Here is a 24,247-nt window from a genome sequence, read left to right as displayed (position 1 = left end):
TGAACCTTTCACATATAAGGAGCAGAACACAACTCTAAGAAAGAGATAAAAATAGAAGTTGCTGGAAAAGCTTAGCAGGTCTGGCAACATCTGTGAAGAGAAATCAGAATTAACGTTTCAGGTCCAATGACCCTTCCTCAGAAACTAAGGAAGTTCTGAGGAAGGGTCACTGGACCCAAATGTTCACTCTGATTTCTCTTCACAGGTGCCACCATTCCTGCTGAGCTTTTCCAGCAACTTCTATTTTTTGTTTCTGATTTACAGCATCTGCAGTTCTTTTGGCTTTTATCTAAGGAAGAGATGGCAGGTATTTTAAAATAAAATTTCAGTCCACAATCTTTTGGTCCTATTTTAGGAAGGCAATACAAGAACCATCACAATATACAATTCTTTCACTTCAAATATAGCTTGTAAACCTCAGTTTTGAATTGGATTATATGGTAAACCAGTACCACGCCTGCACTCCAGTGTAAATCTCACTAGTGAATCCTCCCTACATTTGATCAGCTCACCCTACTTTAATTTTTTTGGGCAACAGTTTTTTTAAAAATTATTCTCCAGGAACAAATCATCAGAATTTAGACATTTGCTCCACACCAAGATCAGTGGCAGCGAAGAATTGCAGGAAACTCAGGAGGAAGACAAACTGAGGAAAATGAAGAATGGATGGCCCCAAATCTAGGTGAGTCTGAGATCATGTTGGTGCCAGATCTCCAATAAAGGAGAGGGTTGGGGTGGGAAGAGAGATGATAATGGACAGGGCAAGGTAGGATTTATGTGGGGAGGCAAAACTGTTGGGTGCAAAGAAGAGGAACTTCAGTTGGCACAGAAAATCCAGGGAAGTGGCACCCCACAACCAACTCCCCACTTCACTGACAAGATGCCCACAGAGTATAATCTGTCATGTTACATACTTGGCTCAGGCATCTCCTGCCACCCATTAAATCACAATAGTGGCTTGAGGCCCTTAATTGAGCATTAATTGCCCACTTGATTATCTCAGGTCATGGATGAGTAGCTTACCTGACCCCCTTCTTCAAAATCATGGAAGCATGGTTGGGCAGGCAGGCAGCTGTCATGACACCAATGACATCCTAATTTACAGGTCTGCATCTGTTTTCCAGTCGATGGGCAGCTAGTAAAATTCTGCCATCAGTGTTTTAAATTGTGTGCACCAATTCATTTTTGGGATATTATACTTCAAGGATCAGAAGAAATGTTTAAAGATTTAGATATTTGGGGTCCCAGTAATTTTTGGGCTCCTTAGCATTTGATAAATCTTTTAGTTTTCCTTAATTTTGCAGTTAAATTGGTGTATTGTCACATATTTATTTCTCTATGAACATGTGGAATGGTTATAATACAAAATTTGCACTTAAAAAAAATCAAAGTTTAACAGTGACCACACAAGCTCCAGCTCTTCCAAGGCACAGTGGTGCAACCTGTTTAAAAAAAAAAGGAGTACATTTAACTTGCCGAAAATAGAAATAGATGCACAGGAAATAACATTCACAATATTCTTTAAATGTACAATCCTCAACATCTCACTCATCTTCAACTAGGTTTACTTAGCTAATTCTTTACAACAGCATTATTTTTCCACAATATTTTAATGCAAGGAGCCTAACAGGGAAGGCAGATGAACTCAGGGCATGGTTAGGAACATGGGACTGGGATATCATAGCAATTACAGAGATGTGGCTCACGGATGGACAGGACTGGCAGCTTAATGTTCCAGGATACAAATGCTACAGCTAGGATAGAAAGGGAGGCGTGGTGTTTTTGATAAGGGATAGCATTACAGCTGTACTGAGGGAGGATATTCCCAGAAATATATCCAGGGAAGTTATTTGGGTGGAACCGAGAAATAAGAAAGGAATGATCACTTTATTGGGATTAATCTCCCCCTAATAGTCAGAGGGAGATTGAGAAACAAATTTGTAAGGAGTTCTTAGTTATCTGTTAGAATAATAAGGTGGTTATGGTAGGGGATTTTAACTTTCCAAACATCGACTGGGACTGCCATAGTGTTAAGGGTTTAAATTTGTTAATTGTGAACAAGAAAATTTTCTAATTCAGTATGTGGATGTACCTACTAGGGAAGGTGCAAAACTTGATCCTTCTCTTAGGAAATAAGGCAGGGCAGGTGACTGAGGTGTCAGTGGGGGAGCACTTTGGAGCCAGCGACCATAATTAGACAATAGACAATAGGTGCAGGAGTAGGCCATTCTGCCCTTCGAGCGTGCACCACCATTCAATATGATCATGGCTGATCATCCTTAATCAGTATCCTATTCCTGCCTTCTCTCCAAAACCCTTGATTCCACTATCCTTGAGAGCTCTATCCAACTTTTTCTTAAATGAATCCAGAGACTGAGCCTCCATTGCCCTCTGGGGCAGAGCATTCCACACAGCCACCACTCTCTGGGTGAAAAAGTTTCTCCTCATCTCTGTCCTAAATGGTCTACCGAGTAATTTTAAGCTATCTCCTCTGGTTCGGCACTCACCCATGTTTCCTGCCTCCAGAGTGTCCAATCCTTTAATAATCTTATATGTCTCAATCAGATCCCCTCTCAGTCTTCTAAACTCAAGGGTATACAAGCCCAATCGCTCCAGTCTTTCAGCGTACAGTAGTCCCGCCATTCCAGGAATTGACTCGTGAACCTACGCTGTACTCCCTCAATAGCCAGAATGTCTTTCCTCAAATTTGGAGACCAGAACTGCACACACTACCCCAGGTGTGGTCTCACCAGGGCCCTGTACAGCTGCAGAAGAACCTCTTTGCTTCTATACTCAATCCTTCTCGTTATGAAGGCCAGCATGCTATTAGCTTTCTTCACTACCTGCATGCTTACCTTCATTGACTGGTGTAAAAGAACACCCAGATCTCTTTGTACTGCCCCTTTACTTAAATTGATTCCATTTAGGTAGTAATCTGCCTTCCTGTTCTTGCCACCAAAGTGGATAACCATACATTTATCCACATTAAACTGCATCTGCCATGCATCTGACCACTATTCTATTAGATTTAAAATAGTGATGGAAAAGGATAGGCCTGATCTAAAAGTTGAAGTTCTAAATTGGAAAAAGACTACTTTTGACGGTATTAGGCAAGAACTTTCAAAAGCTGATTGGTGGCAAATGTTCGCAGGTAGAGGGACGGCTGGAAAATGGGAAGCCTTCAGAAATGAGATAATGTGAATCCAGAGAAAGTATATTCCTGTTAGGGTGAAAGGAAAGGCTGGTAGGTATAGGGAATGTTGGATAACTAAAGAAATTGAGGATTTGGTTAAGAAAAAGAAGGAAGCATATGTCAGATATAAACAGGATAGATCAAGTGAATCCTTAGAAGAGTATAAAGGAAGTAGGAGTATAGTTAAGAGGGAAATCAGGAGGGCAAAAAGTGGACATGAAATAGCTTTGGCAAACAGAATTAAGAAGAATCCAAAGGGTTTTTACAAATACATTAAGGACAAAAGGGTAGCTAGGGAGAGAAGAGGGCCACTCAAAGATCAGCAAGGCAGCCATTGTGTGGAGCTGCAGAAAATGGGGGAGATACTAAATGAGTATTTATTGTGGAAAAGAATATGGAAGATATAGAATGTAGGGAAATAGATGGCGACATCTTGAAAAATGCCTACATTACAAAGGAGCAAGTGCTGGATGTCCTGAAACGCATAAAGTTGGATAAATCACCAGGACCTGATCAGGTGTACCCTAGAACTCTGTGGGAAGCTAGGGAAATGATTGCTGGGCCTCTTGCTGAGATATTTGTATCATCGATAGTCACAGGTGAGATGCTGAAAGACTGGAGGTCGGCTAACGTGCTGCCACTGTTTAAGAAAGGTGGTAAGGACAAGCCAGGGATCTATTGACCTGTGAGCCTGACGTCGGTGGTGGGCAAGTTGTCGGTAAGAATCCTGAGAGACAGGACGTACATGTATTTGGAAAGGCAAGGACTGATTAGAGATAGTCAACATGGCTTTGTGCATGGGAAATCATGTCTCACAAACTTGATTGAGTTTTTTGAATAAATAACAAAGAGGATTGTTATGAGGGCAGAGCGGTAGATGTGATCTATATGGACTTCAGTAAGGCATTCAACAAGGTTCCCCATGGGAGACTGGTGAGCAAGGTTAGATTTCATGGAATATAGGGAGAACTAGCCATTTGGATACAGAACTGGCTCAAAGGTAGAAGACAAAGGGTGGTGGTGGAGGGTTATTTTTCAGACTGGAGGCCTGTGACCAGTGGAGTGCCACAAGGATCAGTGCTGGGTCCTCTACTTTGCGTCATTTATATAAATGATTTGGATGTGAGCATAAGAGGTATACTTAGTAAGTTTGCAGATGACACCAAAATTGGAGGTGTAGTGGACAGCGAAAAAGGTTACTTCAGATTACAACAGGATCTTGATCTGATGAGCCAATGGGCTGAGAAGTGGCAGATGGAGTTTATTTCAGATAAATGTGAGGAGCTGCATTTTGGGAAAGCAAATCTTAGCAAAACTTATACACTTAATGGTAAGGTCCTAGAGAGTTTTGCTGAACAAAGAGATCTTGGAGTTCATAGCTCCTTGAAAGTGGAGTCGCAGGTAGATAGGATAGTGAAGGCGGCGTTTGGTATGCTTTCCTTTATTGGTCACAGTATTGAGTACAGGAGTTGGGAGGTCATATTGCGGCTGTACAGGACATCAGTTAGACCACTGTTGGCATATTGCGTGCAATTCTGGTCTCCTTCCTATCGGAAAGATGTTGTGAAACTTGAAAGGGCTCAGAAAAGATTTACAAGGATGTTGCCAGGGTTGGAGGATTTGAGCTATAGGGAGAGGCTGAACAGGCTGGGGCTGTTTTTCCTGGAACGTCAGAGGCTGAGGGGTGACCTTATAGAGGTTTACAAAATTATGCATGGATAAGATAAATAGAAAAGTTTTTTCCCTGGGGTGGGGGAGTCCAGAACTAGAGGGCATAGGTTTAGGGTGAGGGGGGAAAGATATAAGAGAGACCTAAGGGGCAACGTTTTCACGCAGAGGATTATACGTGTATGGAATGAGCTGCCTGAGGAAGTGGTGGAAACTGGTACAACTGCAACATTTAAGAGGCATTTGGATGGGTATATGAATAGGAAGGGTTTGGAGTGATATGGGCCGGATTCTGGCAGGTGGAACTGGATTGGGTTGGGATATCGGGTCAGCATGGACGGGTTGGACCGAAGGGTCTGTTTCCATTCTGTATGTCTCTATGACTCAAACTCAAATATGAACACAAAGAAATAGTAAACATGTTACTTTTGTCTACTTTATGCAAAGTAATGCCATAAGAAATGGCTCAAAATGGAGATAATGGTCAGGATGAATGCGGAGAAATAAAAAGACTAGTGTTACTTAAACCATGATGATGTAAACAAGCAAACATTATTTACTAAGGATAGAAAACAATTCGGTATGAGCAGACGCCGGAATATACCTCAAAAAGGACTCTCAGCAACATAGCAGTCAGCAAAACAATTAAGTTAGGAATTGTTGCAAGTGGGATCCACAGATAAAGGTACTTCTTATTCTACTTTTAAATTTTCAACGGACGTGGTAAGGCAGGAAAAGACAAGACAGCACAGGTGGAGTGTCGAAAGCAAAGCATGTAGTAATTTGTGGGGAACATTGCAGTCCTGAACAATAAAATCTACATCAAATGTTTGACAGGATCCACTTAAACTAGACTAGGATCAGTCAAATCAAATAACTAAGGCAGTAAGGATTGTTTTAAACCAATAAAGTGCAATGGTGGAAAATAAAATCTATCAAGGTAAAATTCAAACAGCAAGGAAAGCATCCAGATTTTGGAGTAGTGCAATGTTATTGGAAGGATTCTACCATGCTCAGCAGTTTCATTGCTGACCAGGTCGCCTTGGTGAAGTCGATGAAAGTGACATACATGGGCATTTCTGTTCTCTGCATTTCTCCTGCAGTTGGCAAAGGGAGAAGATCATGGCAGTTTATGCAGGTGAATCAAGATGACCTGAGCAAAGACTTTGCCAACAATGTTGAGGAGAGAGATGCCACTGTAGGTGTTGCAGTTGCTTCACTTGCCCTTGTTCTTGTAGAGGGCAAAGATCTTGCCATCCCTCATGGCCTGTAGTACAGCTCTTTCTTGCCAGCACTGACAGAGGACTACGTGCAATAAGAGCAGTAAGCTATCTTGCAGCACTATCAGTCGGAAGAAGACGAGTGTCCTGGGACTGGACACAGAGGCACTGCCAATCATCACCATTGACGACTACAAACTTAACGTCATCCATTAGTTTATGTACCTTGGCTCTATCATCACTGACAACCTCTCCTTGGACACAGAGGTCAACAAGAGGGAATGCAGCCTCAAGTATGGACAAATCCCAAGCTGACAGTGGAGAAAAAAATATCATTCGACAATGCTTGTGTCATAAGCACACTGCAGTATGGCAGTGAAACGTGGACTTCATATGCCAAACAGGAGAGAAGACTGAACACCTTCCACTTGAGGAGTATCCCCCGTATCCTGGGCATATCCTGGCAAGACAGAGTGTCAACACAGCGGTCCTATCTCGCACTGGCCTTCTCAGCATGTACACTCTGCTCAGGCAGCAGAGACTGCACTGGCTGGACCATATCCACCGCATGGAGGAGGACAGGTACATTCCAAAGGATATCCTTTTATGCAGAGTCTCCATTCGCGAAGAGACCACTGGGCAATCCCAGCTGCGCTACAAGGATATCTGCATGAGGGACATGAAGGCGCTTGATATCATTACAGAGTCCTGGGAAATGCTTGCAGCTGACCACATGAGATGGAGAAGCACCCTGAACCAACACATCAAAAGGGAAAAGAAGCAAATGAGTGCTGCAGCAGACAAGGGGCACAAAGGAAGGAGTGCAGCAACTCTCACAGATCAACGACCACATACAGGTGTGACCTCTGCGACTAGGACTGTCACTCCAGCGCTGGTCTCTTCAGTCACAAGCGACATTGCTTCAGGGAAGCAGAAAGCCAGAACAATGAGGATGCAACCCATGGTCAGCCATGAATGAAAGGGGCCTCACTCACGTGTATAGTGTTCCTGGTAAAATTATACAGTGCAGATCAGGAAGAGGCTGGGAATTATTTTTTTAAAAACTCATTTCTCGATCCACTGCAGTCCTAGGGAATACAAGGATACTCCTGTAACTGTGAGCAAATGGGTTCTAGGATTTGACCAAGAGACAAATGAAGGACTGGTGATATAGCTTCAAGTAAGTATGGTGTGGGGCTTTCAGTGGAAATTCAAGCATCTGCTGCCTTTGTCCTTAAATTTTACAGACTGCAGGTTTGGAAGCTGCTGTTGAAGGAGCCTTGCTGCAGGGTATTTTGTAGATAGTGTACACTGTTGCCAAAGTGCATCCTTTGACAGGAGCAAACATTGAAGGTGATGAATGGGTGTCAGTGAAGCAGGCTTCTTTATCCTAGATGTGTCAAGCTTGAGTGTTGGTGGAGTTGTGCTCATCACATTCCTGACTTATTACTTATAGATTTCAGATAGGCTTTGGGGAGACAGGAAGGAATTTACTTGCCATAAAAATCCTAAACTCTGACTTGCTTTAGAAGCTATAATTTTTATATGCTTGGTCCAGTTTGGTTTCTGGTCAATGCAACAAAGATATTGGGCACGCCTTATTAATGACTAGTTTTTAGAATACAAAATTGGAAAACAAAGATCAAAAATTAATGGCACCATCTTGGAACGTGCAAAATATTTCCAACAAGTTAGATGAATTAATAGCACAGATATAAATTATTCAGTTTGATCCAATAGTTTTTAATGAATGTGGCTACATTGTGATCCAAGTAGGGAACTAAAGCATACTTAATTTCTTGAATAGATAAGCAAAGTGCAGAAGGAGGATGGTTCTGTGATAGTAATGTATTCAATGAAGATAGTAGACAGAAAGGGTGTCAGAAAATCAAGTCGAACTAAGACATATTTAAGCAGAGGATGTATTGTTGAAGTTATTTCTAGGCTCCCCAACTGTAACTATAGTGAAAGGCAGAGTATAATCAGGAGATGTGATGTCTGAGGAGGGTATTTAATCTTAATATTGTTAGGAATACTGAGCTTTGCAAAACAAATTTGTTTTAAAATGTATCTTTAACTCTAATATTAAAGAAAAGGAGGATTCTGGAAAAAACACCGCAGATCATAGAAATGCCCATTTAATCCACTGTGATAAGGAGAGAAGCTCAAATAGGAACATTTAATGAGGAGTGACAGAATTTTTTGAAATTTTTATAGGACAGTTGTGGCTGAAATGCAGAGTTGAAGAAGTCAGAGCTGTGGAAAATCTGTAAAGGTAAAATTCAAAGAGCAAGGAAAACATCCAGGGAGTTATGTTTTGTGTTAACAGACAAGCTTCTAGGAGTTCAGTTTATGTCCAAAAAAAAGGGAACAGAACAGGTGGGGCACTTGGAAACTTTGAAGAACAGGGATTTGTTGAGGTATGCCTTGCTAGTCAGACTAGGTGTTTCAAGCTGTCATGGTGAAGAAAAGAAAATCTCTGATAGAGAGCTGTAAGTATTTTGGAATTGTTCCTTTAATGCTATTTATCTGTCAGTACATTAAAAGAGTTTTGTAAGGTATACATTGCTTGCATTTGTTAATGTAACAGCGTCTTATCTTTCATTTGATGTATTAGTTACTTGCCAATTAAATTTGGATTTACATTGATTTTAATTTACTAAAGTAAAAGTCTTAAAAAGTAAAACCTTGTCTTTCCGTTTTTATCCATTGGTGACTGGGAACTTCATAGCCTGCATATCCCTGACACTATGGGCAATTCAGCATGGCCAATCCACCTAACTTGCACATCTTTGAACAGTGGAAGGAAACTGGAGCACTTGCGGGAAACCCATGCAGACACAGGGAGAATGTGCAAACTCCACACAGACAGTCACCTGAGGTGGATTCAAACCCGGGTGAGCCACCTTTCCTGCCATAAAACTAAAGTGGAGAATGTGGTGCTGGCCACTGATTTAGAGATCATTATTTAGGAGTGCAGGTTGGATGTCAATAGTTGTCCTTGTCTAAGCCTTGTCACTAAAGTGGAGGAGATATCTTTAGAAATTAATAATTTTCTCGATCTTAGTTTTTGACACTAAGATCCTCAATTTTATGTTTAGTTCTCAATCTTGCAGTAGCAGATATAGGAGTGTCATTGTCTAGTACATATAGAAGAATGTATCTGTAAAATCAAAAAGGGCATCACTAACTAGAGAAGATTATAGAATTTAAAGACTGTTACAGCAGGATACAAGCAAATGGGCCAATCACATAGATTAATATTTGAGACAGTTAGTCTCGCATGGATATTAAAATATACCTGGGGCGACAGATAGCACTTCTACAGACAGAGGTTCATTGCTTTGATGTTTTGGATGGTTTAACATCATTCTTTCACAGAAAGATAAGCACAAGGATGAAGTTGTGTTAGTTCTCAAAACATTGCTAACTAAAATAGTTAGGCCACATTTGGAATATTGCATGCAGTTCTCGTCTCCACACTACTGGAAGGACGTGGATACTTTGGAGAGGTTGCAGAAAAGGTTTTCCAGATGTTGCTTGGCCTTAAGGGTTTTAGTTATGAGGAGAGGTTGGATAAACTTGGATTGTTTTCACTAGAACGCTGGAGACTGAGGCTACCTGATAGAGGTATACAAAATTATGAGAGACATAGATAGGGTGGATAGACAGAGGCTTTTCACCAGCATGGAAAGGTCAGCTACAAGAGGGCACAGGTTCAAGGTGAAAGGGGGAAAGTTTAAGGAAGAAGTGTAGAGAGAAGTTTTCACACAGAGGGTGGTGGGTGCCTGGAATGCACTGCCAGTGGAGCTGGTGGAAGCAGGCACGTTAACAATGTTGATAGACACATAAACCGGAGGCGAAAAGAGGGATAGAAACTACGTACGGGCAATAAGCATGGGTCTAAGTATGGACTAGGTATTGGCGCAGGCTCGATGGGCCAAAGGGCCAGTTCCTCTGCTGTATTGTATTACAAGCAGAAAACATATTTAAAGAGCCGATTTGAACATTTACAATCAGCTGAAGGTAAATGGTTAGTTGTGACATAACTAAACTTTTCTTCTAACCAGTTTACAAGTTTGTCAATTAACCTCACTAGGTAAACCATGGCTACCCAGCTGGTTTATTTGCATGTTTCTTCCAGTACTTTATGGTCTGCAAACTAAACCAGTTAGAGAGTTCAATCTTTTATCTCTGTCTTCACAGACTGTATTCTTGTCTTGCTGATGAATTCCACAGGCCCTCCACTCTCTGGCTGAAGAAATGTCTCCGCATTTCTGTTCTGAATTGACCCCCTCTAATTTTTCTGTTGCTTTTGTATTGTAATATGTATGCCTGCTTCACTTACCCTTTTGTATGTTATACCCTGGGATGTTTAATCCCTCTCCAGATTTTCCTGTAAACATCTCATTAGTCCCTCCCAACACACAATTAACTCCAGCTTCCTTGTTTTATTACAGTGCCACACAGACATTTTAATAGAATTTTTTCTCACTGTAACACTATTCATTCCCTTCCCACCAATGTGATTCTGTACTCGATGCTTTCGTATTCAAACCTGCCCTGTTCTGTCTAGATTCAGGTTGCTTAAGTTTATTGTAGATCTGTTTCCATATTTTAGTAGTTTCAAGATTTTGCCACCTCCCTATTCACTATTTTCCTCGGACACTAATCCCATTTGGTTCAGGTGTAGCCGATCCATTTGATTCAGCTCATTTCTGTCCCAGTACTGGTGTCAGTGCCCAATGAAAAGGAACCATTGTTTTTTGTAAAACCGGCCTTTAGCCATCTGTCAATCCCTCTGGCAAATTGCAGATGGCTTGGGGAATCATCTAGACATTACCCTCAAGGTCTACTTTTTAACTTGGAGCGTAATACCGGATACATCTCCAGCTTGACTACCTCTGTTTCTATCAATACTATTTCTGCTAATATGGACCATGACAACTGAACTTAGGTTTTGCCTTCCTTTCCAGCAACCAGATAGCCTAGAAGTGGGTAGGTGATACCTGTATCAACATTCTGAATTAGGGAGACTTTATATTGTGAGAATTCATTATAAAAACATTTTTAGACACGTTCCATGACAAGTGCAGTGTGAGTTGGCATAAGTTGTTTTTACAGGCAGTATTTGTATTTATCTACATTATAATAAGGAACATCTAGTTTTAATAGATATAATTACAAGTAATAAGATATTTTGGTCAGGGTTTTACATCTTTTATAAATAGAAGTTTAGCATGTCACAACAACAAAAAGTTTCAAACTTTCAAAAAAAAAGTGCAAGTTGCTGCATTGTTACTCTTACCTGCATCCACTCGTTAGTTTGTGGATCATAGGCCTCCACAGAGTTCAGATATGACTGTCCATCATATCCTCCAACTGCATACAGCCTATCACCAAGTAAACAAACACCTACTGCATCTTTGCTGATACTCATTGGTGCTACTGCTGTCCAAGTATCGGTTTTTGGATCATATCTGCAAACAAGCATAGCCGTTTTTTTTTTGATCAGGTCAAATATTTAACAATTTTAGGATAATGATACTAGTAAATTAATCCAGCAGCAAGAGATTTAAAATAATAATTGTTTTGGAATTACTGCAACATCAACTTCTCAATTTCCATTTAAACTTAGAAGTTTGGAAAAGATACCAACAGCTGATCATGCCTTAAATTATGAGAAAATAGTATTTTGTTTTACATTACATAATTGATTTTCTTCAAAAAAAATACAGCTCATAACATTCATTGTTCGGAGTCAGCTCTCTCTCTCTGTAAGGTACAGTAATAAGCATTTTCCTACCAGCAAGTGCAAGTTGACTGATATGACAAAATCTTAGTTGATTTTACAATGAGAAGGTGATACACTAACATTAATTCAAAATGTTCTATTACACTATTTGTCCATGAAATCCAAAGAAGAACAAAACACTCCTTTGAAAGGACTTGCCAAATCTCGAATTCTAATCATTAGAAAGACAAGAACAGCAGACGCATAGGAACACCACCACTTGCAAGTTCTCCTTCAAGACACATGCCACCCTACATTCGAACTATACTGCTGTTCCATCACTGTCATGGGGTCAAAATCCTGGAACTCCCTTCGTAATAGCACTAGCGCATCTACCCTTGAGTTGTAGTGGTTTAAGGAAGAAGTGGATGAAATTTCCAGCACCAGACAAAATATACCTCAGGCTGTTGAAAGAAATCAGGGAGAAAACGGTGGATGGTCTGACCATTACTTCCCTATTCCTCTCTGGATGCAGAGGTGGATTTAAGGATTGGAGTACTGCTAATGTTTACTTTTGCGAGGCTTTGAACAAAGTTCCACATTGAAGATCGGTTACTCAAACAAAGCCCATGGAATTCAGGGAAATGGAGCAAGCTGGGTCCAGAATTGACTCAGTGGCAGGAAACAAAAGTAATTGTTGACTGGAAGGCAGTTTCCAGTGGTATTCAAGACAGCTCTGTACTAGGTCCTCTATTTCTGGAGGTACTTACTAATGATTTGGTTGTAAATGTAGGGGGCATAATCAAGATGATTGCAGATAACACAAAAATTGATCGTGGTCAATTGAGCTGTGGACTACAGAAGGGTATCAATGTGTTGATCAGCTAGGCAGTTATGAGGAATGGAATTTCACCTAGAAATTAATGAGGTTATGGTTTTGAGAAGGGAAAACACAGCAAAGGAATACATAATTAATACAAGAACATACAGAAGTCTAGAAGTAGTGAGGGACCTTGGAGTGAATGTCCACGGATCCCTGAAGATAGCAGGACAGGTTGATAAGATGATTAAAAAAGGCACAGGGAATCCTTTTCTTTATTAGTTGACATACAGAATATAAGAATAAGAAGTTATGGTAGAACTGTATGAATCATTAGCTTGGCCACAACTTGAGTAGCGTGTGCAGTTGTCGTCACAAAGGAAATTACCCAGGCTGTTGCCAGGACTGGAAAGTTGGATGGACTGATATTGCTTTCTTTGGAACAGCGGCCAAGATTTGACTGGTAGGTCTAATATACGAGGAACAGCTGAGGATCCTGGGATTGTACTCATTGGAGTTTAGAAGATTAAGGGGAGATCTAATAGAAACTTACAAGATAATACATGGCTTGGAAAGGGTGGACGCTAAGAAATTGTTTCTGTTAAGCGAGGAGACTAGGATCTGTGGGCACAGCCTTAAAATTAGAGGGGGTCAATTCAGAACAGAAATGCGGAGACATTTCTTCAGCCAGAGAGTGGTGGGCCTGTGGAATTCATTGCCGTGGAGTGCAGTGGAGGCCGGGACGCTAAATGTCTTCAAGGCAGAGAATGATAAATTCTTGATGTCACAAGGAATTAAGGGCTACGGGGAGAATGCGGCTAAGTGGAGTTGAAATGCCCAGCCATGATTAAATGGCGGAGTGGACTTGATGGGCCGAATGGCCTTACTTCCACTCCTATGTCTTATGGTCTTATGACTGAGATGTACAAAGTTGTGACGATGGGAAGGACATTTACCTTAACAGAGATCACTGATGAGCAGGTCTAGATTTAAAGTGACTGATAGAAAGATTGGAGGGGAGATGGGGGACTTACTTCTCATCCAGAGAATGAAAGGGGTCTGGAACAGACTTCCAAAAAGTTCAGTAGTGGCAGAACCTCTTGTCTCTTTTAAAAGGTATTTGGATATGCTCCCTGTGTGCTGTAAGCTGCAGGGCAATGATGCAAAAGCTAGAAAGCGGGATTAGGCTGCATGGCTTGTTTTTCGATCAGCAGAGACATAGGGAAATTGGCCCTTTCTCATGCAATAAACTTTCTAAGATTTTCTGTATTTCAAAAGTGGTTCACTATCACCTTCTTAAAGAAAATTAGGGATAGGAAATAAATGCTGGCTCAGCCAATGACACCCAATTTCATAAACAAAAAATCCACAAAATCTTATGAAAAATAATAAAAACACAAGAATTTCCACTGAAACCACAATTATTTTATTGATTTTGAACAAGATGAGGGAACAATCAGGGTGAGGTACATTATTAGAGTGAAAATCAAAACAAAGTTAGTTCTTCCCTTACTAAATACAAAATGACCTACTTTTGTAATGAGGGACATCATATTCTCTGGCCAAGTGTGGATTCAGCCTACTATTATAAAAATCTTACACCATGGGCGGCATGGTGGCACAGTGGTTAGCATTGTTACCTCACAGTGCCAGAGACCCGGGTTCAATTCCTGCCTCAGGCGACTCTGGATTTTTGCACATTCTCTCAGTGTCTGCGTGGGGTTCCTCCGGGTGATCCGGTTTCCTCCCACAATCCAAAAATGTGCAGGTTAGGTGAATTGGCCATGCGAAATTGTCCGTAGTGTTAGGTGAAAGGGTAAATGTCGGAGAATGGGTCTGGGTGGGTTGCGCTTCAGCGGGTCGGTGTGGACTTGTTGGGCCGAAGGGCCTGTTTCCACGCTGTAATTAATCTAATCTAATCTAAGAAAATTCTTCAGCCCATCATGGCTTTACCTTTGTGAAAGAGCTAATCATCTAGATCGGATTAGAGTGGTGCTGGAAAAGCACAGCAGGTCAGGCAGCATCCGAGGAGCAGGAAAATCGACGTTTCGGGCATCTATACCACTTTCTCCCCACCCCACCCCTCTCTCATTTATCTCTCCACTCTGCAGGCACCCTGCCTCTATTCCTGATGAAGGGCTTTTTCCCAAAACGTCGATTTTCCTGCTCCTTGGATGCTGCCTGACCTGCTGTGCTTTTACAGCACCACACTAATCTAGACTCTGGTTTCCAGCATCTGCAGTCCTTGTTTTTACCTAATCATCTAGACCTCACCAGCTGTCTCATCCAGTAGAAATTCACATGTTCTGACTGCTAGGCCCATACCATTATTAATAGGCTGCATCAATATATTCCCATTAGGATTACATTTAATTGGAGACTGGCTTAAAATTTCAACTAATTCTGTATGTTTGAAGTTTAAAAAATTCTGAAATATGCAGAATTACTTTGACTTTGTGATTATAAGGTCAATTTTCTAGGACTACTTGGAGCATGGAATCTCATTTTCGCAGGAAAGGTTAGAGGCCATCATATCAATTTAGAGCACTCTTGATTTCCTAGTCATGCTTTTTAATGGTTACAAAATTTAAAATGCTGCAAATCAGACATGCTAAGCTTTGCACCTGATTCTCTTATCCACACTCCTTTTAAGTGCACAGCACAAGGACTAAAGTCTACATAATCTTAAATCTGAGAAATAATTTCTGGTAAAAAAGAAACGATCTATTAAAAAATGAAAAGTACTTTTAGGCTTGAATTGTGCTATCTCTGCAAACCCATCCCTACCACCCAGCTGTTGTTGTACACCTGCTGTTTTCTCCCAATGTTCATATATATAGATTAATTTCTATTGTTATCTACATCATAACACAATGTTGAGTAAAGAATCAGTCCATAGTAGCACTTTTAAGACATGCAAATAATTAATCCACATGTTTTCTCCTGGACCAGACTACAAATCACAACTTTAAAACCCTTACCTCCAAACACACATATGCAGATTATTATATACGCAAATTTAGTTAGGACATTCATTGAAAGCTTATATTTTTGAAAATTATTTTCAATCAAATAATATCCCAAAAATAATAGCTATGGCATATAGTTGAACATTTAACAAGAATATATGTTTATTTGACATGCCAATTATTTGTGTTTACTTACTATTTGTGTTTGCAGGCAAACAAAGTTTGGTTCTACATTCAGCAAGTTAAAAAAAAAACCTGAATTTTGTTTTTTCCAATCAGATCCTCGTACTTAGTTGGTAGTTAAACTTGGAGCTTTTCAACTAGTTTATTCGTTTTAGTAGATTTAATGTAAATTAAGGGTGCTACATATCCTCACTAAATATGCAGATCAATGCACTGCATTAAAACCCAAGAGTAGAAATTCTATTAGCTTAACCAGCAATAGCACTAATACTACATGCAGAATAGTGTGGTTCCAGCAATAATATATGGAATCAATTAATTTAAAAGAAAAATCAATTCTAATGGTGCAAAATCATTATTGAAATGTGTATAAAACATGGATGGTTTCACGGATGCCTGTTTGTAAGTCAAGAAAAAATAATCTTTATGGTATGATAACATGGAGACTGCAGATGCTGGCGATCAAAGTCAAGAGTGTGGAGTTGGAAAAGTACAGCAGGTCAGGCGGCATCCGTGGAGCAAGAGAATCAATGATGCGGGCATAGCCCCTTATCAGGAATTCATCAGCCTTCATTAGCCCTTTCTGAGTATGCAGCACTAGAATTGATTTTTCTTTTAAATTAATTGATTCCATATATTATACCACCACACTCTTAGTACAATAACATGCCTTAGGTTAAAACAAACATAGCATTGTATTCATCATGGGTAAACTATGCACTGATTTATCCCTTGGTAGTTGGCCTGACTCACAAAGTCAAAGTAAGTGTATAGTGGAACAGTTCAAATTTCTAAAATTAATTTCAAATTTCCATCTTTCTCTGCCACCAGCGGTTTTCTGGTAACCAATGAGGGGACGTGACGGCCTAGTGATATTAACACTGGACTGTTTAATCCAGAGACCCAAATAATGTTCTGGGCACCTGGGTTTCAATACCAATATGGCAGATGGTGGAATTTGAATTCAATAAAAAAACTGGGATTAAGAGCCTAATGATGACCATGAATCCATTGCTGATTGTTGGAAAAACCCATCTGGTTCAGTAACATCCATTAGGGAAGGAAACTGCCATCCTTACCTGGTCTAGCCTGCATGTGACTCCAGACCCACAGCAATGTGGTTCTACAGACCCCTGGGCAATTAGAAAAGGGCAATAAGTGTTCATTTTCTTGCGAGGTTCAGCCTAATTAATGATCACTTCTGCTTAATAACTTTTCATTTACAAATTATTAATTTGATTTTTTTCCTAACTGATTTTATCCTAATCATATTTTCATATATATCTTACCACCCCGGAGTTCATTTTTAAGGTCTTGTTACATTGTACTTATTTGTGAGGGAGGGCTTATTTTTTTCCAAAATTCATTCATGGGATGTGGGTGTCAATGGCTGGGCCAGCATTTATTGCCAATCTCTAATTATCTAGAGGGCAGTTAAGAGTCAACCACATTGTTGTGGGTCTGGAGTCACATGTAGGCCAGACCAAGTAACGATGGCAGTTTCCTTTCCTAAAGGACATTAGTGAACCAGATGGGTTCTTCCTGACAATTGGCAATGGATTCATGGTCATCATTTGACTCTTAATTCCAGATTATTGTTGAATTCAAATTCCATCATCTGCCATGGTGGAGATTCAAATCCAGACCATCAGAACATTACTTGGATATTTGGATTAATAGTCTAGTGATAATACAACTAGGTCATGGCCTATCTATATATCCTCAGAATTTAAAATTTGTCAATTTAAAAGCACATTTATTCTTTAATCAGGTTCCCTTCCACTATCATACAACACAATCTTGACTCTAGGAACAGAAGAAGCCCAAGATTATCCATATAGCTATAAGTTGCTTGCCATATATTGAGTTTTCTCAAAAAAAAAAAGGAATTGCAAATTTGCAAAGGTTTAGGGATTTCTGCATATGGTTTAATATGTGATCACTACATATTTCTTGTAGGCCATGGCTGAGAAATACTTTATTTACCTTTCCACACAGTCAGATAGTCTTGACGTGAGGTTAGACGCTGGTGCATCATGCCCTCCAATGGCATACAAGAAACCATTCCAGGTGGCAACCCCCACACCTCCCCGTCTTTTAGACATCAACGCACAGAGGGTCCATTTGTTGGTGTGGGGATCAAAGCATTCAACAGACTTAAGGCATGAACTTCCATCACGACCTCCAACAGCATACAGTCTAAATAAAACAAAATGATATGTAACATCCCCGGAAATGAAAGCATCATATGCTTTTGCTTAATGGTTACAGATTGATTTTACAAAAGCACCTTCTGAGCATAGAGCTTTTCCCATCAGGATTGTATACTAGAAATCTGGGTGCATGGTCTTGATAATTTTAATGCCCAGGGAAAGCATCCAGAATGCAACTTTGTAAAATTAACAATTATATTTTATTGCTTGTTACATTACAAAAATGCAATCATAAACTCAGAGGAGTGTTATTACATATCTAACATTTTCTAACAGCATTATCTGTGCATACTGATTCAATATTTCACTTAGTTGTTTTAGGTAAATTAAAATGCTGAAACTGTCATACAATCATATTGAAATGTTTGAAATTTCTATTGTTACACAATGTAGTGAATTAAAAATATGATTGGCGCTGTGAGGCTAACCCATGTGACAGCATAATGTTATATTTTATTGAGCGGTGTCCCCAAGGATCTCAATTATTTACATTAATTTTTAACAACTTGAATAATGGCATAGAACGTCATATATCCAAACTTGCTGATGACACCAAGTTAGGTGATATTCTAGTCAGTGCAGATGATATCATAAAATTACCAACGGATATTGATTGACTAAGTGAATGAGCAAAACTGTGGCAGACAGATCTCTACGTAGGCAAGAGTAAGGTTATCCATTTTGGACCAAAAATGGGTGGATGAGAGTTCTTTCTGGGTGGTCTGAAATTAAATGCAGTGGATGTCCAAAGGGGCATAAGGTTCAGGTGTGTAGATCTTTAAAATGTGATGAACCGATGCAGAAAATAATCAAGAAAGCTAAAGGAACGCTGGACTTCATATTTAGAGAATTGGAGTACAAGAAAGTAGAAGTTCTGGTACAGCTATACAAAACCTTGGTTAGACCCCACTTGAAGCAGCATGAATAAATCTGGGCACCACACTTAGGAGGGATATATCAGCCTAAAGGGAGTACAAAATAAATTTGCAAAATAATAACTGGACCTCAGGGGTTAAATTATGAGAGATCATATGAATCAGGCCTGTTTTCTCTAGAATTTAGACAGATAAGGGGTGATCAGATTGAAGTCTTCAAGATATTAACAGGAAAAGACAGGGTAGACAAAGATGTCTTATTTCTACTGGTTGGAGATTCTAGAACTAAGGAGCATAGTATGAGAATTAGGGCCAGATCATTCAGGAGAGATGTTAGGAAGCAATTCTACACACAGAGGATTGTAGAGATTTAGAACTCTCTTGCACAAATGGGCAGTTGATGCTAGATCAGTTGTTAATTTTAAATCTCAGATAGATAAATATTTATTAAGCAAAAGTATTAAGGAATACTAAGGAAAAGTATTAAAGGTCAAAAGCAGGCTTATGGTGTTAGGCCACAGATAGTTATGATCTCAATAAATGATGAAACAGGTTTGAAGGGCTGAATGGCCTACTCCTATACCTGTGTTGAGTTGGCTTTTTTGGATGTTAAGAGTTTGGAATAGGAAAAAGAATAAAGTCTGCTTTTATAGAATAGTTTTTACAATTATATTTTTACATATACAAGTGCTTATTCAATATAGTCACTGTGTTAAAGTGGGGAATATGGCACAGAAATTATCAGAGCACCCCTACTTAACTTTTGCAGAGAAAAGGAAAAGTTGGTACTACAGGATATTATGAGCATGCGGACTGGAGAATGAAATTAAAAGTATTCAGTCACTAAATCATATTGAGATAAAAAGAGCCGCAACGTAACTGGTCAAAAATTACTTTGAAAAAAGTTTTTGCTTTGACAAAACTTTTTCCAGACAGAAAGAATTAGCTGCCAACAATGAAAAGTTAGTAACTTGCATGTAAAAACACAAAGTGGAAATGCAGGCAGGCAGTGGAATGACACAGCATTCAAACCTGCATTTGCTGCAAGAACCAGGGCTTGTCCAGGTTAAAGCCTCAAATAACTCCATTATTTTTACCAGGATGTTGCCTGGTATGGTAGGAAGATCGTATGAGGAAAGGCTGAGGCACTTGGGGTTGTTTTCATTGGAGAAAAGAAGGTTTAGGGGTGACTTGATAGAGGTGTACAAGATGATTAGGGGTTTAGATAGGGTTGACCGTGAGAACCTTTTTCCACGTATGGAGTCAGCTATTACAAGGGGGCATAGCTTTAAATTAAGGGGTGGTAGGTATAGGACAGATGTTAGGGGTAGGTTCTTTACTCAGCGAGTCGTGAGTTCATGGAATGCCCTGCCAGTAGCAGTGGTGGACTCTCCCTCTTTATGGGCATTTAAGCGGGCATTGGATAGGCATATGGAGGACAGTGGGCTAGTGTAGGTTAGGTGGGCTTGGATTGGCGCAACATCGAGGGCCAAAGGGCCTGTACTGCACTGTATTCTTCTATGTTCTATTTTACCTCATAATTAGCCATAATGAAGGACACCAAACAAAATGATATAATGTACAACTGAAAGCCCCATCTTCAATTGATTTCACAAAAATATTCAAACACAATCTTGTTCACTTATTGATTTCAACCTTAGTTTTCAAGTTAAGGATACTACAAATGTCATTGAACAAATTCTTTGTGATGACTTTGGGCACCAGTGTCATGCTATACATTTGGAAAGGCATGAATGCTGGACACATTGAACATTCCATCAGAAATATTAGTACCTTTCTTAAGGCTCAAAAATATATTCTCAGAGGTTTTCAGCCCAACAAATATTCTACGAACAGGAAAAGATTACTACCAAGAACAACAGAAGTCAGCAAATTCAACGTAGAAGCACAACTCAGAATCTGGAGTCTAGCTGACTTTATGCAATAGCTGGGAATGAACTGAATACTTTACAGTTGAAGGCAATGACGATGGCATGTACCAATGTAGTATTCTTGCTGCTGGAACTAAAGCTCAGACTCAGACATTTACAACACAGGAGAAGGCCATTTGGCCCACCGTGTTTCCGATCGTCAAAGATCTGACTACACTAATCACATTTTTCCAGTTTTTGAGGCAATGCAAGTGAATATCTAAATAATGCTTAAATATTATGGGAGGTTCTGACTGAAGATCCCTTTCAGACAGCGAGTTTTAGACTTCCACTACCCTCTGGTTGAAAACATTTCTTCTCAACTCTTCTCTTAGACTTTTACCTTAAATCTATGTCCCTAGGGACCCAGCTGTGCCCTACTGATCCAAAGTAGACTCCTGTAATGGTTTGTATACTCATTGCTGTCAAGTTTGCAAATATGGTCTGGTGCCTGCAGCTTATCTAAGATTAGTAAATGAGCCTAATGTATCAAATTCCCAAGAATTTTGCACCTTTAGGAGTACTGTACACACTTATGTGCTATAATTAGCTTGTCCCAAATTTCCAGATTGAACTGTTTCAGAACTGACATAGACTGAGAGAATGTGAAGGTGGAACCACCACTTCTGAAAATGACAAAAGGTTATTTTTCAACAGAGGTTATAATTGCGAATTTTTTTTGCAAAGCAAGTTAAGTAGCAAAATAAATCTCAAGAGGCAAACTACAAAAGTAAATCTAGTGAACAAACAAACTGAGTTACACAATTTGAGTAGGTGATTTCTCAAGAGTAATAATGAACATTTATTTTAAATTGAGCAGATTGTGGATTGGTATTTCACAAAACTCTAGGTGACTAGCCCTGAAAAATGATCATTCATCTTACTTCGATTTTCACAATTTCACAATTGCACAGTGAAGAAGAATAAATTACAACAACTATTTCTTCTTACTTTCCATTAAGTACTGCTACACCAACTGTACTTCGTGGCACTGACATACTGGCAACAAAGTTCCACTGTCGAGCCTGGGGGTCCCATCGTTCAACCGTATTTAGATAGCTCCAACCATCATGTCCACCTACAGCATACATAGGACCCTCCAGTACCTCCACACCTATAAACAAGCAGAAGATTTTCATCAGCTGTAGAACTGAAAGTTACAAAATAAATTGGACAACCTCGATTACCCGAACGTCAAATATCCAAACTTCAGATTATCCGAACAAGATCTCAAGGTCCTGATGCGTGGGTAAACTGTGTTATCCAAACATTCGATTATCTGGATAGGATAGTACACTCTCCCTTATGTTTCCTAATTAAGGCCCCCAGCCCCACCATCTCACCTCCGCTTGATGTTTCCTACTATCCCTGTTCCTGTCTGCCCTTGCCTCCTAGCCCCAGAGAGAACCTGCATTTACTTTAAAGTCCAGGATCCAACACAATAAATTTCTTTCTGGGACTGCTGCAATTCCAACTGTGGCCTTTGTCCCTACTGGCGCTACTGAGACTAAAGAGGGAACATAGAATTTAGGTGAAGGAGTAGGCCATTTAGCCCTTTGAGCCTGCTCCATCATCGAACAAGATCATGATGGATCTGATGTGGTCTCAACATCACTTTCCTGTCCACTATGCCCTATTATCCTTGATTCCCTTGTCAATTAAAAATCTATCCAACTCTGCCCTGAATAAATTTAATGACCCATCTCCACTATAGGAAAGAAGGTTCCTCATGCTCACCACCCTTAAAGAAGACCTCCTGTTCTTTAGCTGTGTCTCCTAGTTTAGGTTTCTTGCACAAGAAACATATCCCTCGTATCCACTTTATTCACTCCCCTCAGAATCTTACATGTTTCCATGATATCACCTCTCATTCTTCCAAACTCCAATGTGTATGGGCCCAACCTGTTCAACTTTCTTCATTAAGTAAACCCTACAACCCAAGAATAAACCCTGAACCTGCCCTGAACAGCTTCTATGAGAATTATATCTGTTTTCCAAAACCGTACACGATAGTCCAGATGTGCTTTCACCAACCTCATTGAGAGGTGGAGTAAAACTTCTTGAAAGCTATATTCTATTTCCACTGCAATAAGTGCTAAATTCCATTTGCCTTCTGTGATAACTCCTTCAAGACCCATGGGAAATCACTAATTAATCTCCTTGTGGAGCTTGTTGATTATGAGTTTCCTTGGTAACAGGCAATGGCCTGCTCAAGTGGATCTCATCATCTGAGCCCTTCATAAAGCAGACCCAAACTTCCCCCTCCAACTCCAATTTAGAGTCATAGAGATGTACAGCATGGAAACAGAACCTTCGGTCCAACTCGTTCATGCCGACCAGATATCCCAACCCAATCTAGTCCCACCTGCCAGCACTCGGCCCATATCCCTCCAAACCTTTCTTATTCATATACCCATCCAGACGCCTTTTAAATGTTGCAATTGTACCAACCTCCACCACATCCTCTGGCAGCTCATTCCATACATGTACCACCCTCTGCATGAAAAAGTTGCCCCGTAGGTCTCTTTCATATCTTTCCCCTCTCACCCTAAACCTATGCCCTCTAGTTCTGGACTCCCCGACCCAAGGGAAAAGACTTTACCTATTTACCCTATCCATGCCCCTCAATTTTGTAAACCTGTAAGGTCACCCCTCAGCCTCCGGCACTCCAGGGAAAACAGCCCCAGCCTGTTCAGCCTCTCCGTGTAGCTCAGATCCTCCAACCCTGGCAACATCCTTGTAAATCTTTTCTGAACCCTTTCAAGTTTCACAACATCTTTCCGATAGGAAGGAGACGAGAATTGCATGCAATATTCCAACAGTGGCCTAACCAATGTCCTGTACAGATTTAGTCCGTTTCCACATTCCTTAACCCCTCTCACTTTTTATGGTTTGCATTGCCCATAATAGGCTTTACCTGTAAACTTCTAATTGGCTGCATGGGTGATTACTGGTGGTGGGTAATAGCAAAAGGAAAAGGTCATGGTGATTTGAAGGTGGGAAAATCATTTGGTTGTGTGTGATAATACTTTGAAATTTGGGAGGAAAAAAAAGACCCTAAAGAGCTCTTGTGGTACAGTGGCAAAGTCCCTACCTCTGAGCCAAGAAGTCTGGGTTCAAGTCACACCTATTCCAAATGGGTATAATAACATCCATGAACAGGCAAATTTGAAAAAAAAAATGAAGCAGTCCAAAGGGATACTACCATTGTGCCACAAGACTCCAACTTCTGGACCAGGAAGCCCAGGTTCAAATCCCATCCTGTTCCATAGGTGTGTGATAGCATCTCCGAATAGATTGCTTAGAAAACATCTATTAGGCAGACCAACAGAGGGATTCTTGTGGCATAATGGTAGTGTCTCTATCTCTGTGTTAGAAGGCCTGGTTCAAGTCCCAATTGCTCCAGAGATGTGTAATAATATCTATGAATAGGTGGATTAG

At 40.2% G+C, this 24,247-nt stretch overlaps 1 protein-coding gene across 5 annotated transcripts in view; it reads right to left on the bottom strand.

Moving 5' to 3' along the window:
* Positions 1-205: 205 nt before the first annotated feature.
* LOC122551272 (kelch-like protein 5) overlaps positions 206-24,247 on the bottom strand; it is a 149,214-nt gene continuing 125,172 nt past the window's right edge. For all 5 annotated transcript variants that reach the window (XM_043692943.2, XM_043692954.2, XM_087987280.1 and 2 more), the window contains 4 exons: positions 21,758-21,920; positions 17,774-17,986; positions 11,390-11,561; positions 206-1,442 (listed from right to left, as the gene is read on the bottom strand). In XM_043692943.2, the coding sequence (XP_043548878.1) occupies positions 1,386-1,442; positions 11,390-11,561; positions 17,774-17,986; positions 21,758-21,920 (605 nt within the window). In that variant the 3' untranslated portion in view covers positions 206-1,385. The remainder of the gene's footprint in view (positions 1,443-11,389; positions 11,562-17,773; positions 17,987-21,757; positions 21,921-24,247) is intronic.

Source organism: Chiloscyllium plagiosum, unplaced genomic scaffold, assembly GCF_037043375.1.
Source record: "Chiloscyllium plagiosum isolate Xiang-an unplaced genomic scaffold, Cpla_swu_hap1 HiC_scaffold_1, whole genome shotgun sequence".
Lineage (NCBI taxonomy): Eukaryota > Metazoa > Chordata > Chondrichthyes > Orectolobiformes > Hemiscylliidae > Chiloscyllium > Chiloscyllium plagiosum.
Note: the sequence above shows the minus strand (reverse complement) of the source record. Positions and strands in the feature narration are given on the sequence as shown.